General features: G+C 42.7%; 2 protein-coding genes across 2 annotated transcripts; one reads left to right on the plus strand and one right to left on the minus strand.

The window, feature by feature from the left end:
• Positions 1-7,842: 7,842 nt before the first annotated feature.
• LOC143103300 (nucleoside diphosphate kinase B) lies at positions 7,843-11,024 on the minus strand. Its single transcript, XM_076267117.1, has 5 exons — positions 10,944-11,024; positions 9,492-9,618; positions 9,146-9,247; positions 8,749-8,861; positions 7,843-8,159 (listed from the first exon to the last, which is right to left on the minus strand). The coding sequence occupies exons 2-5, from the start codon at positions 9,612-9,614 to the stop codon at positions 8,042-8,044; spliced, it is 456 nt and encodes a 151-aa protein (XP_076123232.1). The 5' UTR covers positions 9,615-9,618; positions 10,944-11,024; the 3' UTR covers positions 7,843-8,041.
• A 390-nt stretch (positions 11,025-11,414) lies between these two features.
• Positions 11,415-21,400, plus strand: utp18 (UTP18 small subunit processome component). Its single transcript, XM_076267118.1, has 13 exons — positions 11,415-11,838; positions 12,046-12,185; positions 12,406-12,501; positions 12,621-12,691; positions 13,021-13,118; positions 13,471-13,596; positions 13,772-13,946; positions 14,228-14,328; positions 15,478-15,568; positions 16,913-17,036; positions 17,392-17,566; positions 20,261-20,403; positions 21,131-21,400. The coding sequence occupies exons 1-13, from the start codon at positions 11,644-11,646 to the stop codon at positions 21,153-21,155; spliced, it is 1,560 nt and encodes a 519-aa protein (XP_076123233.1). The 5' UTR covers positions 11,415-11,643; the 3' UTR covers positions 21,156-21,400.
• The last annotated feature ends 1,007 nt before the right edge of the window (positions 21,401-22,407 follow it).

A 22,407-nucleotide genomic window follows, 5' to 3' on the forward strand; every position in this document is an offset into this window, starting at 1 on the left:
GCTGTCTTTATTCATCTAATGCCACAGGCTCAGCTGAGTACAAACGTGCCACCATCATACAAATAAACACCGACCCTAAATAACCGCTTACTGTTTAGACGGCCCAATAAACTTGCGGCATTTCATGAAGGGGTGATAAGAATATGCCATTAAAAAATGACGCACCACACCTTAGACCTTTGATACAAAGATTGCACAGGTTTTGCATCAGTGTTTTTGAATAGAGGTTGGCACCTCCTCTACCAGGCAAATGCACCTCCATTAGAACCCACTCCACAGGTGATTGACAGGCTCATTCTCTCTCTCGCTGACTAGATTCCTTTTGTCATGGCAGCAGAGTGGTCTACAGCAGTGGTTCTTTTTGTCTGGCGACTTTTGTCTTTTTGTCTGGCGACTACCCCCCCCCCCCCCCCCCAAAAAAAAAAAACATTGGGCCAAGTCTCGCGACCCCCTTCTCCAACTGGTGAAATTTGGTTTTGAAATATTGTGAGAAGGGCATTGGAAGCAGAGGCAGAACATGTATTCTCTCATAGGGAGGCTTTGTCAACACCAACGGCATTAATGTTGGTGACAGCCTTTGACAATCTGATTTATTACGTCCAAAGGATAACTAGCACTCATCCAATGTAGGCCCATAGGTGGCGCTCCTGTGGCTGGCAAAAAGAAATCTGTTGGTCTTCTGGCACTAAGTTTACGTACAGCATCTTCGAGCTCATCATTGAAAGAGGCGCAGGTAGAGATTTGAGTTTGTTAATAGAGCATCCACTTTTGGTAAAACATTATGGAAACACTGTGAACTGTAAAGTCTACATCTAAGGCTACTGAATATCCTAAAACATGTTGGTCTAAAAACCTTTAGAAAATGTCTAATTCAGCTGCAAATCATTTCGCGACCCCTCCCGATATGTTTGGCAACTCCCAGTTTAAGAACCACTGGTCTACAGGATTCACAGAGTGAATTACATTTAAAGTTACTGGATTGTGACCTGAAGTATTCATACTCATTCTAAAATTGTTTTGAATTCAAGCTGCCAATCAAGGTTGGGTAGTAATAACTGCAGCATTCAAGATAAGGTAATCAGATTACAAAAAAACAACTGTAATTAAACCAGAGTACATTAGAGAAGTGTTGTCTTTAAATAGATAACATAACGTTGTCATGCAGTGTACAGATACAGATGGCAATATTTGACCTGTCAGGTACACTATTTTGCACTCCCAACACACTTTCAAAACACACACATAGTCCAGGGCCTCTCCTATTCTCTTTCCCTCCCTCTTGCTTTCTCTCCCTCCCTGTCTTTCTTTCTCTCTCTCTCTCCCCCCTCTCTCTCTCGCTCCCTCTCCCCCCCCCCCCCCCCCCCCCCCCTCTCTCTCATAACAGTCACTTATATGATGGCCATACAGCTGTATGTGCTACTGCTCAGTAGTATAATAAAGACGTTTTGAAATAATTCAAGTAACACAGTGGGCCCTGACTTGAATGATAATCAAAGTTTTATGTCCAACTACAATAATTGAATAACTTGGCAAATTCAATTTGCTAATTTAACACCATGGATAAGTAGTCTGGTTAGCACCAGACCTTATCTCAATTGAAATTGAGATTGTGTCTGGACAAGGTTTATTGACCTCCCATTGCCAAATGAAAGTATAGTTCCATGTCAAATCAGCTTAGAAAATCGCCACATTTAATTTTCCATTAGGCCTAGTCTTATTACAATTTCTAACTTGAGAAGAGACAAGTTTAAAAATAGGAAAATAACCGGAAATCTTGGGTCCCGTCTACACGACGTTGGTTTTTTTTGAAACCGGTGAATTTATGTTATCGGTTAGGACTTGCGTGTACACGACGATGGCATTTTAGGAGGCTGTAACTAGTAGTTTTTGTAATCAGGTTCCGAAGTTGGATTTTTTGAAATCGCCGGCTAACTTTTGCCGTTTAGACGGCACAGCCAGCAATTTTATGACTACATAGCCCCACCCCTTAACTCGGCCACCGCACTCGACCTGACACATTGTTGAACAAACCAAACCATTTCTTTATCATATTAAAATGTTTTTTTCTTTCCCCTGTCATGATTTATGTGCACAATGTATCAGCCTTTTGTGGCTATAAGTTAGAAGCACACCATTAGCTTAAAGGAAAATTCCGGTTTTTAGCACTTTAAGGCCCTTTTCTGGTTTGTTTTGGATGAACTAGAGTGGTGGACACCGAAATTTTGACAATGGTCCTGTCTCGACTTTTCTGACTCGTTTTGAATCGCCTTTTTCACTTCTCAGGGTGGCTGGCAATGGGCATACTGTAGTAGGCTACTCAAACATGTCCTAAAACAACCCTTAACGTTCGTTTTCAAAACTGTGCAACTCACCGAGTGGTTAGTGGAGTTCGTTGACTATTAAAAGCAAATATATCGGCGCAATGTATGATTCGTATTTGAACCTGAAGCATAGACGGTGGCGCAACGTGCAATGGGTCTTCCAACAGAAATCAATGGTATTTTACAAAATGGCAAATAAAAGACGACAGAAACTATTTCGCTACGCTACTTGTTTTGGAACATCAACGAACACCACTAACCACTCGGTGAGTTGCACAGTTTTGAAAACAGGACATGTTTGAGTAGCCTACTACAGACTACATACAGTCTACTACAGTATGCCCATTGCCAGCCACCCTGAGAGGTGAAAAGGCGATTCAAAAGGAGTCAGAAAAGTCGAGACAGGACCAATCGTCAACATTTCGGTGTCCACCACTCTAGTTCATCCAAAACAAACCAGAAAAGGGCCTTAAAGTGCTAAAAACCGGTATTTTCCTTTAACTTAGTTAAACAATAGCTTACTACAACATGCATGTTTTCTCCAGTGGTGCTCAGACCTAATGCAATACGCATTTGAAATTCCACATAGGCAGTAGCAGTCACATACCTTGAAAATTAACTTTATTAGTTTAACAGTTGAATTGAAAACCAGATTGTCTGTTGTGTCCTTTTTTCATGCGACTGCTTAAAGTGTAATTCCAGCGACAATTCACCCAAGGGTGTTTTTCTGCATTAAAACACATCAAAGCCATGGAGACAGTATTTTTCGCTGATCAACCACTACAGAGCTTGCTCTGTAATGCTATAGCCCCAAATCGCAAAGTGCATTGGCTAGGGGCAGTGAGCGAAACGCTTCCCAAATAGCATTTTTTAACCAGTAATATTGTTCAAAACAGCATCAAACCTCGTCAGTAGCAATTGCTCAGGGTCCCTACACATAAAACAAAGCACCAACAACATAGTTGGCGAACCCAGAGTTTATTACCCAGTATAGATATTAAGTTAAAGGGATTTCACAGGAAGCTGTGTTTGTTTATGTTTGTGTTTATGTGCGCCTTTAATGTTTTACTTTAGTTTGTCCTTTGCCCACTCAACACTTGCTTTCAGTTTTCATTTTGATATTTGCCCTTATGTCTTGATATCAGGCACTCTCTTATCTTTATATTTTAATAGGTGTGGTGCTAAAACCTGTTTTGAAATATATTATCAACAGGAGTATTATAACAATTCAGCTCCTCTCTGGTGTCATTTATCATGTCTAAGTGGATTGTGTGCTTGGATGCCAGCAACATACATTTTTCAAACCTCACACATTGCATTTAATACTGTGTACAACCCACACTCCACCAACCGACACTTTACCAAAAGATCCACCTAAAGCTCCATATCCTAACGTAGTATTAGGGCCACATATGAAGACAATTTCTCTTTTTTTTTTTTGACAAGGTTTTAAACTCGAAATTTTGAGAATAACATTTAAATATCATGTTGACTTTATTCTCGCCATTTTGTCTTTATTCTCGACTCTAAAATAACAAGGATTTCCTTGTTGCTAAACCTGATTCTTTAACAATTTCACCAAATCATCTAGGCTACACAAGGCATTTTGTTGAGATGTCGGGCAACTGATTGGGTCTGAGACTGACTGTCCAGAGCGGTCGACAAGAAACCACACAAAATGCTGAGATTAAAGTGGACATGATATTTTAACTTTATTCTCGAAATTTTGAAAAATCTCGAAAATCTTCATGTGTGGCCTATACGTCGACACAGGAATGATTGGAAACATAAGGCCTACTAAACACCGTACAGGATATATCTTCAACTGAGAGCCAGAGTCTCTGTCAAGCAAACAAAAACATATCCCCACTCCACCCTGGTTCCATGGTTAGATATAAACAGCAGGTACAACTGTGATAAACTTCGCTCCCTGATGCCTTGAGACGTGCTAACATTCACTAGCATCCATGGGTTTTAGCCTCTTTGCTAGCTCACCTGTGTCTGAGGATATAGATTTGGGTCAAGACCAATATAGGCATGTGCTTCACACGGCACAGGTTACTGTAAAATGATCTTAGACACACACAGGAGCGGCTCTAGTCTGTCTCGGAACTCTTGAATCCGGCTAAACCCACTCTCCGGCAGGACCTACAGACTGGCGTGTTGAAGTAGACTAACTTGTCTTGTTGGCAGGAACTACAGATTGATGATGTGTTGGCACCATAGGCACCGGCAACATAGTTGCTGTCATGACGACACTCCTGCAACAGAGGAAGCTGAGTCAGCTTGCCAGGTGGTCCAACCAGACATGCAGCTCTAGGGGTGCTGCATCAGTCATCGGTGGGGAGTATAGGACTGCTCCATTACGGCAGAAATCAGAAGAATTATCATTTTGGAAACATTGATTTTCAAACTTTTTACAGAAATACAAATATCAAAAGAAACTTAAAAAATTAAAGTACACTAGAGAAAGTACACTAGAGATTTGATTTGACAAAGACAGCATGTGGACAAGTCACAGCAGCACAAGTGTTCTGGCAGAGGACTCAACCTGCCAACTCAGATGGCTGGAGAAAAGATGCCAGGTTGGGAGTCTGGGGGATTGGGCTTTGAGTAGCCTATAGTGCCATCACACACAGACAGTCATCACACCTGTCTTTCCTAGACTGGCAGGTTTAGCAGTTATTCACCCCACCCAGATCAAAACATTATACTCACTAACAACTACGGATGATTGGATGAAAGAATTCAAAATGTTACAACTTTCTTTTGGTAATCTTTCTCTCAGACAAATTAGCTATTAATGCTAAAACAAGCACCATAAAACTACAAGAGGAAACTGCAGTGCAGTTAGTGTTGACGTTGCTTTGTCTAGTGAGAGGATTAAGATACGTGAGAGCCACTTACAGCTGCTAGGACGGTGGTGTGGCATGCCTCTCTCCATGGCAACATGTATTATGGAGCTGTGGCGCAACTGGTAGGGCAAGGGACCGCCCTCCAACATCACACACGGGTGGATATGGACCAACCTCCCAACATCACACACGGGTGGATATGGACCAACCTCCCAACATCACACACGGGTGGATATTCAGGGAGACGTGCTGACCAAAATGCCTGTGCAGTAGGCTACGCTGTACGGCACTGACTACTGCAGACATGGGCGGATTATGAACTTTCGGGCCCCTGGGCCCAGATGTATTAAGGGCCCCCCACTTATTGTCGTATATGTGGGAGGGGGGGGGTTGGGGGTCCTCCAGAACATTTTTTAATTTGTTTGATGTGATTTCCTGTATTCTGGTGCATTTTGGGGATGGCCAATACTTAATTCAATCAGATTCATAGCCTCCATCCTGATTTGTTGATATTGAGGCAATGATTCCATGCAAAGGCTTGGGCTTCAGGGCCCCCTGGGCCCGGTAGGCCCGTGCAGTAATCCATCCCTGACTGCAGATCACCTTGGATAACAGCATGTGTGCCTTTATACACGGGAATAGATGACACTTCAGGGACACTGCAACTTTGTCAGTGATGGCCACAGGCAGTCACATTTGTTAGTGATTATATTTAGCTGACCAAAGCAACTTACACTATTTGAACATTACAATAGAAGTTTTCGGTAAACAGTTTAAAAACATAGTTGGCACATTAATGTAAGCCTACATTAAGGAAAACAAGTAATATTAACAAAAATATCAATACAACACAGCAGATGCTCATCAGAGGACCACATGGGCCAGATGCTCATCAGATGACCACATGGGTGATTGGGGACATGAAGCTAGATCCAGTAGCAGGGAGCAGATCCAGTAAGTGTCCTATAGACCAGAGGGACAATTATAAGATGGTTACCTGACAGCACTGACTGGATGATGGATTTTAACGATAAGCCTTTGTCTTTTTAAAATTAGTATCAGTTTTATTGTCTCTGAGGTCATCGCTGTAAATGATTCAACTCAGCGTTTTAGGAATGCTCACCTGCTCGCTGTCAGGCCTTTGATTCAGCTTCCCTTTCTCTTGCCCTTCATTGGTCAAATGTCATATAACTAACACAGGGGGTCATGTTGCATGGCATTTTAGAATTCAGATTGGGTCGAAGGTGGACAAACAATCTCTTCAGGATGCTACTTTCCTGAGTTTATCAGATGTTAACCTTCACAGAACTCGAGACACTGCAACTAAAGATTTCAGGCTCAAAGCTAGAATTGCAGTCCAGTAGAACACCATTGTGTTGAGATGCATGTTACAACATCCTACTTTAGTGTAACATCCTTTAAAACAGTGTTTCTCAAAGTGTGGTCCAGGGATGTGGTAAAATATAATATAGATGAGTTGTTCGCAATATTGAACCAACTTGTATGTAAATTCAAACAGTTCTGCAACACTGTCTATGTAAGATATGCCAGTTTAAATCATATCAATTCTCTAACACAATAAGCAAAGTGCAAAATACAATAAGCAAGGTGGTTCAGTTGTGTAGGCTAATATACTGAAGTAGATCTAATCTTTTTTTTAGGCGGTCCGCGCTTTTTTTATTGGTTAAGTGGTCCTTCGTCTGAAAAAGTTTGAGAAACACATACATCAACTCTGGTAATCCCATCTATAAATTAGTCATCAAGTTAATCATTTCTGTTGATAATTTGTGTCAAAACACTTGCACACCCACATGAATGCTCCAACAAAGTCTGATACAACAGCAATGTGATTGAAATGTTAACCTTTCAGGGCAACCTGAAACAAATAGCCACTCATGTTGCATCCCAGCTGAGTGTTTGAACTTAAAATGTGTTGTAGATTACAGATGTTGACATTATTCAGATCAATGTACAGATTATTTTGGTGGCACAGGATTGGAACTAGGTTCCCAGTCTTTAGAAAATTAAATGGGGGGGTAAGAATATATATATATTTTTTTTTTTTTAAACACACCCCCACCTCCAAGGGAATGTAACCCAATGCCAAATGTAGGAATGCAATATCACACCTTTTATGGGGCAGGAGGAGCCTGGGAATACCCATACAACCTTTCAGCAAACTGAAGGTTTGGATGTTCCCAGGCTAGGGCAGGAGACCTGTCCTTACAGAGCAGGAGACCCAACATACTTACTCCATCCTACCATCACAATTGCCTATATGTCACACTTCATGGAAGGCTATTCAGCCAGCAAACATTCCTGCTTGACCATCACCTGCAATGTTGTAGCATGCCCAATTACAGACCCAGTTGGGTGTTACACCTAGTGAATTGAGCATGTAAAAATGCTGAAGGGTGTATGCATGTGGCAAAGTTGAATAAAGAGTTGCACTGTTGGGCATAAACAAGATGTTCAGTGTCTGAGTGAACACAAAGGGGCAGAATGTAAGATGCCCTTGCTGACGCTCGATTGGAAATAAATGTGCGGGCTGAAACAGCCCTCCGTGGCATACAAGTCCACTGCTCTGAAGCATCTTAGACTTTAAAGTTTCAGAATATTTAGGCAACAGTCCCCTCCCTCCCAAAAAAAGCCAACCAACTGCACAGTCCAGCTTTCTTCCAGCTTTAATGCGTATAAAAACACCATGCTCCTTACATGATTTTTTTATATTCAACAAGTGCTTAACAGTCACTACAAGGACAGTAAGAGGAGACGCATGACCCAGTCTACAGCATGTACAATGGAGAAGAGTCAGTCATTCGTGCAAGTCAAGATCACGGTGCAAGGGCTGATTGGCTGTTGGCTTTACTCGTAGATCCAGTCCACGGCACAGCTCTTGTAGGACACGATCTCCTCGGGCTTGAACCACAGGCTCGCCTCCTTCTTGGCACTCTCCACAGAGTCGCTGCCGTGGATGATGTTCCTGAGAAGAACGCAGAGTGAGCACGCTAGTTCAACCATGAATGCAATGTTATGAGGCCCACACAGCCTTGAAATCACGGGGGGGGGGGGGTCTAGTAAAAGTCTTTCAATGCACTTAATCTAATCAGGTGCTACATGCTAAGCAAGGCTTGAAGTTGGCCATCTCATAAAAATCAAATAAAAATGTTTACGATGTCCCGAGACCAATTAACCTCGTAAAAAGCCAAGGATAGGAATCTAGATATGTATAAATCCATCATTATGTGCAAGACTAGATGTGCATGCCATGAAACCACAACTAAGCATTTGGACTAAAACACAGAAAGTGTTGAAAGAAACAGAAAGAGTCCCTCAAGTTCATGGCACCTTAAAGATTGATAACTTGACAAGGTAATTTCTTTATAGCACGTTTAAACAGACTGTAAGCACTTTGGCATACGATCACATAAGTGACTTGGAACAAACAATAGGCTACATGAGCTCCCACCCCAGTTTTATATTGATAACCCTAATTATTAAGGTCCAAGGGTAGGCCTCAATCTGGATAAATAACAGCCCATCAGCAAACAGGTCATGGATCGGATACCCACCTGCCAACCTGGATGCAGAAGTCGCCACGGATGGTGCCGGGCTTGGAGTCTGCAGGGTTGGTCTCACCCAGCATCACTCTGCCAGTTTTCACAGCGTTCAGACCCTCCCATACCTGGCAGAGACAGTCAGTAACCATTTTACCCTTCAGGCTAGAAACAAACACTTGCACTTTTAATAGATTTAACACCAAAAAAGGCCATTTTAGTCTAATACCCAAGTCATAAGACCTGAAAGACTTTAATTAGTGGTGCATTAGCCATAGAAATGGATACACCCAGCTTTTAATTATGCTATAAATATTATATACCATGCTGCAATGAAGCATTTTAACCTTGCATGTAAATTCTGTGAGGCCAAGCATTTCAGACAAACGAAGAGGACCCATTGATTGCTCACCATGGCACAGACGGGGCCGGAGTGCATGTACTTGCAGAGTCCAGCGTAGAAAGGACGGTCCTTCAGGTCAATGTAGTGCTCCTTCAGGAGGTCCTCGGAGGCCTGCAGTAGCAGAAAAAAAAAAAAAAAAAAAGTGCTTGATATGCAAGACACACACACAGTGCAACTCCATAGATTATAGTTCGACACAAGGCCCTCAATATGCTGCAGAAAAAGCAACAGTCACCCTGACCGGAGCTGATGTTTTGTCCAATCGTTAATCTAACCAACCCGCATTATGGGTTCATTTGAAAGACCAGAGGGATGAGGACCCCTGCATGACAGATGGAACCACAGCTTCGCTTACCACAAGGAACTTCATGGCCACCAGTTTGAAGCCCTTCTGCTCGAAGCGCTTGATGATCTCGCCGACCAAGCCCCTCTGGACACCATCGGGCTTGATCGCGATGAAGGTACGTTCTTCTGCCATGATGCTGAACAAAGGACAAGTGCAATTCGGTCATTAAAACGGTACACAGCTGCAAGTCAAAACTTGCAGAGGAGCCGGTGATGGCAATTAAACGTTGACAGGTGCACACACAGTCATCGGAAATAAGTCTCTGAATAGGGGATACCATGAAGTGCGCACATACAGTTCATAAGTAGCCATATAAAGCTACAACCCGCACGGAAAGTATGCCGTTGGCTATTCTTATCTTTTACATTGAGTTCTTGGCCTGGGACCTACGTTTAATTTCAGGCTGGTGGCCAACCTCACCCATAATCTGGTCCTTTGTGTTAATTTCCCCAGTGGAAATTAATCAGAGACCTCGCTAAACGCATGATATAACCAATGTTAAATTAAAGTCCAGCACTCACTGAAAGAAACCATTAAAATCACATAACCGAGATCTGGGTCAACAATTACTGTAAATATTTTAAGTGGTTGTGCTGCAGAAACAGAACAGGGACACACAGTGCATCAGGTCACAACGAGAACCAAAAATCACGCTGCCACCGCACCCTGTGCAGACCAGTTTGGACAACTGACAAGATTAATCCGAGATAGCATTAAAATGAGCATCAGGATTTGAGCTCAACAGCAGTGGATCTGGGTTATGCATTAATGAATAAACTGAGCTCTAATGCTGAAGCCCGTCTAATAGCATGATCTCTTGAAAGCAAACTCCGTACACTACAAAGATAATTCACGTTATCCGACCATTGTTAAGATGGCAGCCATGTTTGAAGCTACTGCCACATGGCTTCCCGAAGTTAGTTAACGTTAGCCAATGCGGTCTACCAAGACTTAAGTACAAGATTAACTCGTGTGGATGTCCAGGATCTAATTACTTTAATTATGCCTGAAGTAAATCCTAGCAGCAATTGATTGGCTTACAGGCATGTAGCCATAAACCAGTTTACTAGCAGCTAACGTAAATTCACCTAACGTTACTGTGGCAAGAAATGAAGTGTTCCACCCGGCAAATCGCAACACCAGGTAGTTAGACAGCCTAGTGAACCTACAACCCGATGTTGCATCAAAATGATGGACGACCACTTGTGTACAAGATCACGCTTTACGCTTCTTTAATCATTGAGCTTTAGTCCTGCAACGTCAACTCTACGCTGGCATAAGGTTTCAGTAATAAATGGTCGGAAACGCCATATTAATGGGTAGGTTACCGGCATTGACATATTGCAGTCACTGTTATAACCTTAACCTTACAAATGACAACTAAAAACATGATATAAAACCCTTTGGTTTAACCAAGAGGGTCGCAAACAATCTGAATGAAAAGTAATGCCAACAGCATACCTGGATCCAACGAAACTGTCAAGAGTCACCAAGCGCTCAACAGTACAAATGCGTCCGAGACAGGAAAGAGGGTTGAGATGGCTTTTATACCGCGAAGGGGTGGGCCTCTACAATAATGACTGACGTGTGGGCTGTGGCAGCCTCCTCAGTCCTCCATGTTCTGGAGCTTACCAATGACCGTACATTTTGAGGAACCTGGGTTTGTGCATTGAGAATGCACTGATATTTTCACTGCGACACACGAATATTATGCCATCAGTTGGATGATCATTGGACGTGTAACTGTGTAGTCTTGTAATACAAGGATGACATTAAAGAAAAGGAAACGTTGTATTGACTGACTTATCATGGTTGAAATTGATACTGGATGAGAGCAATTTATTTTTTACCCAATATTGCCATCTAGTGGCACGATATTGTACTGTCAAGGTTCTTATAATTTCCGGGTTCACAGGTCATACAACCGGAAACTCTGAATACCCCATGTGGTAAACAGTGAGCAGTTCGAATGGTGGAATTGACTCCATCTCCTCTGAAAATCATTCTGTACATTTGATAAAAGCACGGACCTTTATGTAGAAAGAGTCATGGTAATCTAGAACATCAGAACAGTGACAGTTGCCTCGATCATACTTCAGTCTTTAATCATTAAGCTTGTAAACATAGGCTAGAGAGCTAGCTAACTGAGTTCTTTTACAACATGGCAACACTCATGCCTCACGTCAGAAAAGGCAAGAAGAGAGCCCCAGACCCGGAGGTGGACTTGGATGAAGAGGCAAATAAAAGAGAAAACAACGTTAAGTTGCTGAGAGTCCTGGGTGAGCAAGATGCATCCGTCAAACTGCTGGAGGATCTCGTCTTTGGTGCGGAGGACGATTTAGTGGAAAGATTGGAGGTAAGTCGATAGGTGACGTTAGACAGCAAAGTCAAGGTGGACTTTGCTACGTTAGGCCTAATGCTGTATTGGCTTAAAAGTTCAGTTGAATATCTCTATTGTTAGTAAGATGTCCATGATCTCTGACATGATTGTGTGTGTGTGTGTGTGTGTGTGCGTGTGTGCGTGTGTGTGTGCGTGCGTGCGCGCGCAACCATTCCCTCTCAGCACGAAGCAGATGACATGAGGGGTAACTTACTGGATGAGGAGGATTCCAGTGATGATGAGACTGTAAATGAATCACGGCTTCAGGTCCCAGCAGCGAAGAAAGCTGTTTGGGAGGATGACGATGATGAAGTGGAGGAAGAGTGAGTTTATTTGTTTTTGAATAGTAGAGGTTCAATAAACCGGCACATATGGTTCCTTCTCTGATCTCTCTGTTGGAATGCTTCATTTCTTGTCTTGTTTATTTGTTATTTGTTTTCAGTTAAAAGCTTTTGGCTGGTCTGTAACAGTTCAAAAAAGTCCCTTCCTGTTCATATAGTTGTTGGTCAGCACAGTTTAATTGTCTATTTGTCCATTTTAAAGGGTGGACATGGCACATCGGTTCCGCAAGGACTTCACCAAAGGCAGTGCAGAATCCAGAATGACCAAACAGAAACTACAACAGCGACTAAAAGAACAGTAAGTGTTGTTATTTACCATATTTATTTGAGAATAAGTGCACGGGCACATTTAGGTCTATTAAGAGATTTCCGGGCTTCTTTTCCAGTTGTAATGCCTGCTGTGTTAATGCTTTCCAGGTTCCAAAAGTCTATGGGTGGAGCCCCCTCCTGGGCCGAGAAGGAAGTGAAGAAGAAGAAGAAGAAGAAAGGTAAATGGAACTTAGACAAGGAGCTTTTCTCAAAGTCAAGGATTCGTGCTTGGTAGAACACGCATGCATCCTCGGAAATTCTCAGAAAATCTCAGAACGAAGGACTCAGTACTTGATAGAATATTAAAGCATACTTGACATTGGAACAGTGCTTGGCGAGATTCGATGACGTAATGTCCTTGAAAAAGCGGCTTTGAAGGACCCATCCTTGACTTTGAGAAACGGTCAATGCCTGCCTGGCTGACACCAGACCCATTCTCAATCTCAATCCAAGTGTTGTTATGTGCATTCCTGCTATTTTCTCATTCTTTTCTGTCTTCCTCTTTAAGAGGAGGAAGAGGAAGATGAGGACGACGAAGACAATTTTATGCGCAAGACTGGCAACTTTGTGGGGACATCTGAGAGTCTCCCCAAGGGAATTATAAGGGTGAGATCATGCAGAGAAATCCTCATCATTTGTTTTATGTGTGCATCTACCCTTCTTTCTCTCTGCTGACGTATGCTCTCTGACAACTGACAGACATGTCAATGATTAGGTAGCTTGGGTGTAGCTTAAAAATATATAGCAGATCAACTTCACTTTCCGTATTTAAGAAATCATCTAAGCAGATTTTCCTCAGTGCTCAGAGTGACATTTCTTGAATATGAGACATAAAGATGTTGAAGTTACATGATGAATGTTAGATTTGATCCAAAATTGTTTAAAGGTAGGCTTAAAGCTGAAGGCTGTGTTAATATCCAGACTGCCCCTCTAAATGTGCTTTATCATCTTGTCTCAGATCAAGAAGTGCCTGAACGCCAACAACGATCGGCCCGCAGATGACCGGTTGACCACTGTCCAGTTTCACCCCTCAGCTCAGGTTGTCATGACGGCAGGATTGGACCATTCCATCTCTCTCTTTCAGGTGAGAACTGAAGTCTTTATCATAGGCTAGCACTGTCACTAGCACTAAACAGCCAGTACCACTAATACCGCTTTCACACTTTTAATTTTAGTCCAAGCTTAACATTTGATTAGATTGTTTCATTATATTATTCCTGATGGGAGTTTTAATAACTTGTCATTACCTCCGGTTCCAGGTGGACGGTAAGACCAACCCAAAGATCCAGAGCATCCACCTGGAGAAGTTTCCGGTGAATAAGGCCTGCTTCAGTGCCAACGGCGAGCAGGTGATCGCCACAGGCATGAGAAACAAGCTCTTCTACATCTACGACATGATGGAGGGCAAGATCATCCCAGTCCCCGCAGTCAGAGGTGAGGCCTTCACATGAGCAAACGCTACACACACACACACTGTCAGAGGTGAGGCCTTCACATGAGCAAACGCTACACACACACACACTGTCAGAGGTGAGGCCTTCACATGAGCAAACAAAACAATGCAGGCTGTTGCCACACTTGTAGTTCATGTGTAGCCTTCTGTTTTTTGGAGTCTTTTCTTCTTCTCAGAGAAGATAATGGTCATAGACTGCATACTAATATAATGTGGTTTCTCTCTCTCTCTCTTTCTCTCTCTTTCTCTTTCTCTCTCTCAGGGTTGACTGAACAGAGGGTGAAGGAGTTTGAGGTTTCTCCTGAGGGGGACTTTATCCTCTTCACCGGTTCCTCAGGATATCTCCACCTCATGACCATGAAGGTGAGCTGTAGACTGTGTGCATATGGGTGGAGATTTATTACAACCTGTAGATCTTAGCAAAGTGTTTGGTCTGGTTATCCAACCTGACATTGACAGGCTATAGTATAAAACAGTTGTTAATGCAATGTAGTAAAGACAGTATAATCAACGTCACTGTAGAATGTTTTGTAGTTTTAGTATATCACTGCAGAATATTTTGTAGTTTTAGCATATCACTGCAGAATATTTTGTAGTTTTAGTACATTACTGCAGAATGTTTTGTAGTTTTTGTAGGTCAAATAAACTAAAGTAAGATTTACACAACCTCATGAATCAAAGACAGTGGCTACACGCTACGTGGCATGTGGAATTGAATGTTGATCTGGTGTTTTTGAAAGAATACTGAGTTGGTGTATTTGAGAAATTCTTTTTTGGTTTTTGGGGCTTGATACTTACTTGATACTTGATACCAAGTGTAACTTTTGAAAAGTGACCATTAAAGTGACCATTGGGGCAGCCGTGGCCTACTGGTTAGAGTATAGACCCTTTCAAGAGAGTTCCATTATCAGCATCATAGTTGGCCCCACAAGGCTTCCTTTTTAACATTCCATATGTTATCTTAATGCAGAGGAAGTAGATTGGGGCCCAAATAGAACGTTCAAGCATTGTTTTTGTTTTTATTGTTGAAAGGGTCTATATATACCAGTGGTTCTCAACCTTTTTTGAGCAAACGCCCCCCTGACCTTACTTTGATCCTCTGGCGCACCCCCCCCCCCCCTCCCCCCCACACACACACACACACACACACACACACACACACACAATTTAAAAAAAAAAAAAAAAAACGAGCCCATATCTGTGCTGTTTTGGTTTCTTCTGGAATTATAAGAAAAATCAATAGGAACATTAAATGTAGACTAGGCAACAAGACGTGTCATTTTATCATAGACAAAAATCAAGTGCACATCACGTGAACAACATATGCACATCGCAACAATTGCACCAAAAATATGTGAAAACCATGAAAGTTTAAAATGTAAAAAAAAAAAAAACACCTCACGTTCCCAGCGCCCCCCTAGGTTGTACGAACGCCCCCCAGGGGGCGGTACCGCCCCCGTTGAGAAACCCTAATATATACTATACTATACTAAAGCATTGGGCTCGTTTCAGACTAAGGAGGTCATCAGAAGCATGAAGGTCAGTGGCAACGTGTGCGGGACGGCCTTCTCCGCAGACGGCAGCAAGATCTTCTCCAAGTCCGGTCAGTTCAACAAACAGACTCGTTTCACCTTTCATTTCAAATTGAACAGCCCTCGTTTGGCCTGAACCCCGAAGGGTCATGAAGTGGCTTTAAAGATTTGTCTTTTAAAGGGGAACTATGCAGTTTATTTTAGCTTAATTGACCTTAACTTAACAGCTTCGGAGTCATTGGAATGGTTATATGACTTATTCTGGGTTGAATGGTGGCCGTCTCGTCGGCCCTAGCGTCTGTGAGCGGAAAAAACACCCTTGCAACATTGGTCCGGCGGGCTGCCGGACCCAGCGTCAGAAAGTCTAGCAGTCTCGCAATGTAACGAATTGCTTTACGCCACTACAAACATACAAGCCAGGCACTGGCTAGAACAAGGTAGCGATCGAGTTTCTCTTCATGGCTGACGACCGAGCGAGTAGTGCTGTAAAATATATACTCTGAAGCTGTAGGGGTAGCTCTGTAGAGAAAACTTGGACAAAAAAGCGAAAAAGCCTTTAATGAACACAGATTGCAGTCCATAGATATTTTATCTTTGCGAAGTCCTTAAGCCCTTAAAGATGGTCTTATGTAGCGGAATGTTTTCTTTTCCTTTGCACTGCTCTAAGACATCAAGGGCCTCGGTTGGATGTTCTTCTGGAGTATTCTGTTCTATTTGTGGCATAGTGTAAGATATTCTTACCTTTTTGTTGTTAGTTGTTAAAAGAGTACCAAGTGTTACATTCTATTTCCATGACTGCAGTGTCACTGGATCTAAACAAACTTTCGAAGTGGCATGCATTTAGACATGTGGCATCGTTTCTAACTAATAAATTGTTTTTAAATGTAGGCTATAGCCATTTAAACATGTTTTACCTGCTAGGCAGCCGCTTAGCCTCATAACAGACTCCCTGTCAGGTGAAATAGTAAGAAACTAAATCCCAGTGGATATTTCATGTTTTATCAAATGCGGACAGCTGTTAAGAGTGACGTTTTTCCCTCAAAAATAAAGCCAAGGCACATCCGTGAATTTAAGGATTTTAACCGCATGCTGTGAAGTTACATGCAGGTCTCTTTTACTGAGGAAACCCATGCTAAAATAAAACTCTGTAGTCACAAATTTGATCGTGTTGGTATGAATATATGTTTTAGTATGTGATTCCTACTGTGTAAACTTTGTAAAATTATTTAAATAAGTTTAAATTTAAATAAAATACTATGAACCACACGTTTACATTAAATGTGTTAGATGTGACCTTATGTGTCCAGTGTTGTTGATGTGTGTGTGTGTGTGTGCGCGTGCGTGTGTGTGTGCGCGTGTGTGTGTGTGCGCGTGCGTGTGTATGTGTGCGCGTGTGTGTGTGTTCATCCCTGCAGAGGAAGGCGAGTTGTTCATCTGGGATGTGAGGAGCAGTAAGTGCCTGAGCCGCTTCCCTGACGAGGGCTGTGTGGGGGGCACCTCCATCGCCTTGTCACCTGATGGACAGTACCTGGCCTGCGGGTGGGTCCTCTCTCTCTCACACACACACACACACACACACACACACACACAGCTGATGGACAGTACCTGGCCTGCGGGTGGGTCCTCTCTCTCACACACACACACTCACACACACACACAGCTGATGGACAGTACCTGGCCTGCGGGTGGGTCCTCTCTCTCACACACACATACACACTCACACACATACACACTCATACACACACACACACACACACACACTCAAACACACACACACACACCCACACACACTCACACACACTCACACAAACTCACACAAACACACACACACACTCAAACACACACACACACACACACACACACACAGCTGATTGTTGTGGCTCTGTGTCCACAGGTCCCAGTCGGGCGTAGTGAACGTGTACTCCCAGCAGGCCTGTCTGCGGGAGGCGGAGCCAAAGCCCCTGAAGGCCGTCATGAACCTGCTGACCGCTGCCACGGCGCTGCGCTTCAACCCTTCCTCCGAGATCCTCGCCATCGCATCCCGCGCCGACGACGAGGCCAACCGACTGGTACGTACGGGACACTGCAACCAATGGCCCACACGGGCAGAGAGAGACAGCAACAAGGAAAGGCAGACAAGAGAGAGATGAGAAGAGGAGAGGTAGAGGAGAAGAGAGCGACAGGAACAAGGAAAGGAAGACAGAAGAGAAGAGGAGAGGTAGAGGAGGAGAGAGAGACAGGAACAAGGAAAGGAAGACGAGAGAGAGATGAGGAGAGGTAGAGGAGGAGAGAGAGACAGGAACAAGGAAAGGAAGACAGGAGAGGTAGAGGCAGAGAGAGAGAGAGAGAGACAGGAACAAGGAAGAGTGTACAGTGGCAATGAAATCAGATTATCTTAACAGCGGTTGTCTTTTTACATCTACCATGTTTCCTTGACCTCATGACTTTTTTTAATTGAGGTCAAGATCAAAGGAAATTGAATAGAAAAAGATCCAACCACAGCCCTAGAGGGAGAGGGAATGATGAGAGAGAAAGAGAGAGAAACTACCTGGAGCTAAGTGAAGCAGAATGATATGATATATGAGAGAGAGAGAGAGAGAGAGAGAGAGAGAGAGAGAGAGAGAGAGAGAGAGAGAGAGAGAGAGAGAGAGAGAGAGAGAGAGAGAGAGAGAGAGAGAGAGAGAGAGAGAGAGAGAGAGAGAGAGAGAGAGAGAGAGAGAGAGAGAGAGAGAGAGAGAGAGAGAGAGAGAGAGAGAGACTACCTGGAGCTAAGTGAAGCAGAATGATGAGAGAGAGAGTGAGAGAAAGAGAGAGAAACTACCTGGAGCTAAGTGAAGCAGAATGATGAGAGAGAGACTACCTGGAGCTAAGTGAAGCAGAAGTAGCTCTGATGGTGTGATTAATTATAGAGCTCATGTCCTGTTAGATGATGTGCTTCACTGACAGACCTGTAGATGAGCTGCTGTGTGAGAAGTTGCAGTTTATCATGATCTCATGAATAATTAGTTTACCTGGAGGACATCGTTTTCCTCCTAACCTGACAAAACCCCAAACTTCACTACTCTCAAAACCTGTGGGACTGTGCTTGTCCTGCCAGATCTCTCCACCTCCAAAGCATTTACACTACAGTTTATATGATGATCTTTTTTCTCAGTACTGTGTTCTCTTTTTTGCATCTTACATATACATTCATTTATTTCTCAGAAACTCTTATCCAAAGCAATGCTATGTATTTTCCTCTGTTGCTTTTGAGTGCCCCCAGGAAAGCATTTTCCCACCATCCTGTTCTTTCTCCTTTCTTTCTTCTTTTTTACTCTTTTTTGGTCTCTGCATTTATCCCAATCTGTGAATTAGTGAAACACACTCAGCACACAGTGTTGTCACACCTCTAGCACACCAGATGTGTTGCGTGTGCGTCACTGCTGCAGAACATCCACATTTTCACTTTCACATCTCGGGCGCGGTTTGAGCATCCCAAAAAACCTCACTTTGCTCCACAGCCGTCAGACATGCAACATGTCTGCTTTACAGCAGGCCATAGATAGATAGAGAGATAGAGAGATAGATAGACAGAAAGAAATACTCTTTTACATCCTAGAGGCAAATGATGGTGCTGCAGAAATGATTTACACACATTGACATGTTCAGCACAAAGATACAAATCAACTCACATGCAATTCATCATGGAAATCACTGCATGTAGGTCATCTTATTGCGTAATATGTTTGCAGTTGAATCAGAGCGTATGTATAATTTTAGAAGATTAGTCTAATTTGTATTAATGAATGTGCTGCTATCACGTCTGGTTCAGTAGTGAAGTATTAAGGCTGCCTGTTAATGAGGTAGTTCAGTAGTGAAGTATTAAGGCTGCCTGTTAATGAGGTAGTGCAGTAGTGAAGTATTAAGGCTGGCTGTTAATGAGTCCAGTAGTGAAGTATTAAGGCTGGCTGTTAATGAGTCCAGTAGTGAAGTATTAAGGCTTGCTGTTAATGAGGTAGTGAAGTATTAAGGCTTGCTGTTAATGAGGTAGTGAAGTATTAAGGCTTGCTGTTAATGAGGTAGTGAAGTATTAAGGCTGGCTGTGGCTGCTGCTGCTGTTAATACTCAATACTAATACTAATACTCATAATACTCATTCGTTAAAGGAATTATCCGGAGTAAAATGCACTTTAGATCAATTTACGGATGATTGGGAGTACATACGTTGAGTTGACATCCAAATCATGTCATTCGGATGTGTTTTAAGAAAGTTCGATGTTACCGGTTTTAGTCAAAACTCGTTAGCGTGGAAGTGAGAAGGGCATATTATTTCGCCGCTACAAAACGCTATTACCTCTTCTACAGTTCCAAACAACATTACACTTACGTGGTAGTGAGTAGAGGGTGCCTAAAGCCAAACCGAAGTATCCCGAGGTCTTTATGTGGTCGGATAGAGAGTCCAGAATGAATTTCATCAAGCCAGTACCTTTCCGGAAATGTTGTCATCTTTGCTGTCATCTTTAGGGAAAAGTTCACAATTTCTTCGCCGTTTAAAAAAAAAAAAAAAAACATAGTCCAGTCCATACAACTTAATTTCAATTTCAAAAGAAATACTGGACTATGTTTTTTTTTTTTTTTTTAAACGGCGACGAAGTTGTGAATTTCCAGAGCACACTTGGCAATTGACTCCTACGGACTTTCCCCTAAAGATGGCAGCAAAGATGACAACATTTCCGGATAATTCCTTTAATACTCATTCATTCTCTGGTCCTGCGGTTTTCCAGGTCCATCTTCCCAGTTTGACGGTTTTCTCCAACTTCCCTGTGTTCCGGCGGAAGACCATCTACCGCTCTCAGTGTCTGGACTTCTCCCCCAACGGCGGGTTCTACTCCGTGGCCAACAACAAGGGCGCCGCCCTGCTCTTCAGGTGGGCTGATGCTCCTCCTCTCAGCTCTCAGCCAGCTCACTGGGTCCGACCCCCCAGCCCAGGCCATAGTGTTATAAGTGAAAGGAGAGAGAATATCCGCTACACACTTGTTTACTGTAATTTTCCAACTATTACCCGCAGTTTATACATTGATTTTGCTAAATTTCTTTAGCTATGAGGTTAATACACAGGGGCAGTTAATACGGTATTAATATGGTTTTGTTTTTTTAACTTGCATAAAACACTGTCCTGCAGTTTATACACAATGCGGCTAATACACAGGAAATTACTGTACTCCAAGGATTATTAAAAACAAAATTAATAGGGATTTGTTTTCTTCTTTGCCTAGTTGCAGATATGCATAAAGGCTGCAAATGTCCATGCTAGTAAAAATGTGTGGAAACAATGTCCATTTTAAAGTCCATCTTAGGTAACTGTTCCAATATAGAATGTATTAACCATGCTGTTAATGGTTCCACTGTCATATTGATCAGACCCCAGGAATACATATAGATGGCCACGTAAAAATGGAATTCACAATTTTGGGGTCTGGCCCATGGCCTAATAAGATGGAAGTCTCTTCTCAGTCTGTTCAGAATCATGTGACATTTGTGATAGAACTGAACAGCCATTTTGAAATATGAATGGAATTTTGGGTGTTGTAGTTTGTCTTGACACTCTGTTTTGAATTCTCCTCAGTGTTGACTTGTATCTTTTCCCCCTCCAGGTTACTGCACTATAAGGACTTCTGAAGACTTAACTTAAGTCCAGAGATGTCGGGTCAGTCTTCACATCGTGTCGTTGGAGAGAGAGTCATTTGGTCTGGACAGGTTGTGGTCAAACCATCTCCATGGGCAAGAGTTGCACCACCATTTGCCCTACAAGAGACTATTTCTAATTTTCTTACAGTGCTCAGTAGGTTGTGTTGAATATCCAATGGATATTGACTTCATGTTTTCTGAAAATATAAATACAAACTTCACCTTTAGTTATGGGAGATGATGTGTTGATGTGCATTTTTGTGATGAGGCAATGCATAAGCCCTAGTTGTGGTTTATCAGATAATCATGTAGACATTTGTTCATTTGACATTATTGTCAAAATGCTCTTTGTAAAAAAAAAACATTTCCCAACCAAACTGTTCATCAGTATGTCTTCAGTCTCCGAAACAACCGACGCATTATGAAGAATGTCTTGATTGGTTTTGGTTTGTTGTCTGTTTTGGAGTTTTTGTGCAACAGTTTGGACTGAAGTCAGACTAATTTTATCAGCACAATAACTTGCAGGCTGTAAAGGCAGATTCACGTGTAGGGGCCAAAAAGACTTTGACCACTAGATGGTGCTGGTTAGTCTACTTTCAGCCACCTTGGTTATTTCTTAGACATCCCTAAATGGTTAGATAGATTCCCACCTGATTATATGTCTCTATGACAAGGCAGTCGTTGACCTTGACTAGGTTGTCTGTAAGGAATTATTATGATTAGAAGTGTATCAGAATGACAAAACCAGTGTTTCAGATGGCTCTGGTGGTTGAAGCTGTTCTCTGATAGGAGCTTTGCTCTCCCGGTTCACGTCCCAGTCAGCGCTCTGTAGATAGATAGATAGATAGATAGATAGATAGATACTTTATTGATCCCCAGGGGAAATTCAAGAATTCTGTAGCCTTGCTCAGTTGGAATTCTGGCCATTGTGTTGTCATGACGTCCACTAATGAGCAGCACTGTCCCGATGTCGAACATGAGCTTCAGGAAACGAGGAGTTAGACTTTGTTTTGGCCTCTGTGGGAGAAGACTGTCAGACGCATCTGTCGGCGGGTACCAGGTCTTCTCCTAATCCCTCATTACTGTCAGGAAGTAACAGGCTGGGAGAGTGGACAGGGGGAGACGCGGTCAAGGCTGGGAGCTCTCCCTCAGGCCAGGGAAGGAGTCCTGTGCTGTGTCCTTCATAGCTTTCTCAATAGGAACGGTTACTCACATATATCAGATTAAATGAATGCATTAGAAG

Source organism: Alosa pseudoharengus, unplaced genomic scaffold, assembly GCF_046254945.1.
Source record: "Alosa pseudoharengus isolate Yale_2024_CS ecotype anadromous, Long Island Sound unplaced genomic scaffold, YU_APseudo_1.1 YU_APseudo_1.1_scf_4, whole genome shotgun sequence".
Classification (NCBI taxonomy): Eukaryota; Metazoa; Chordata; class Actinopteri; order Clupeiformes; family Clupeidae; genus Alosa; species Alosa pseudoharengus.

What these genes read in the sequence shown, in the direction of transcription:
- LOC143103300 (XM_076267117.1), bottom strand. Translation starts at nt 9,614, where the DNA reads ATGGCAGAAGAACGTACCTTCATCGCGATCAAGCCCGATGGTGTCCAG. An exon ending in TGGCCATGAAGTTCCTTGTG is followed by an intron (nt 9,248 to 9,491) that starts GTAAGCGAAGCT and finishes CTGCTACTGCAG; the next exon opens with GCCTCCGAGGACCTCCTGAA. An exon ending in CCGGCCCCGTCTGTGCCATG is followed by an intron (nt 8,862 to 9,145) that starts GTGAGCAATCAA and finishes TGTCTCTGCCAG; the next exon opens with GTATGGGAGGGTCTGAACGC.
- utp18 (XM_076267118.1), top strand. Translation starts at nt 11,644, where the DNA reads ATGGCAACACTCATGCCTCACGTCAGAAAAGGCAAGAAGAGAGCCCCA. An exon ending in CCCAGTCCCCGCAGTCAGAG is followed by an intron (nt 13,947 to 14,227) that starts GTGAGGCCTTCA and finishes TCTCTCTCTCAG; the next exon opens with GGTTGACTGAACAGAGGGTG. An exon ending in TCCACCTCATGACCATGAAG is followed by an intron (nt 14,329 to 15,477) that starts GTGAGCTGTAGA and finishes GGCTCGTTTCAG; the next exon opens with ACTAAGGAGGTCATCAGAAG.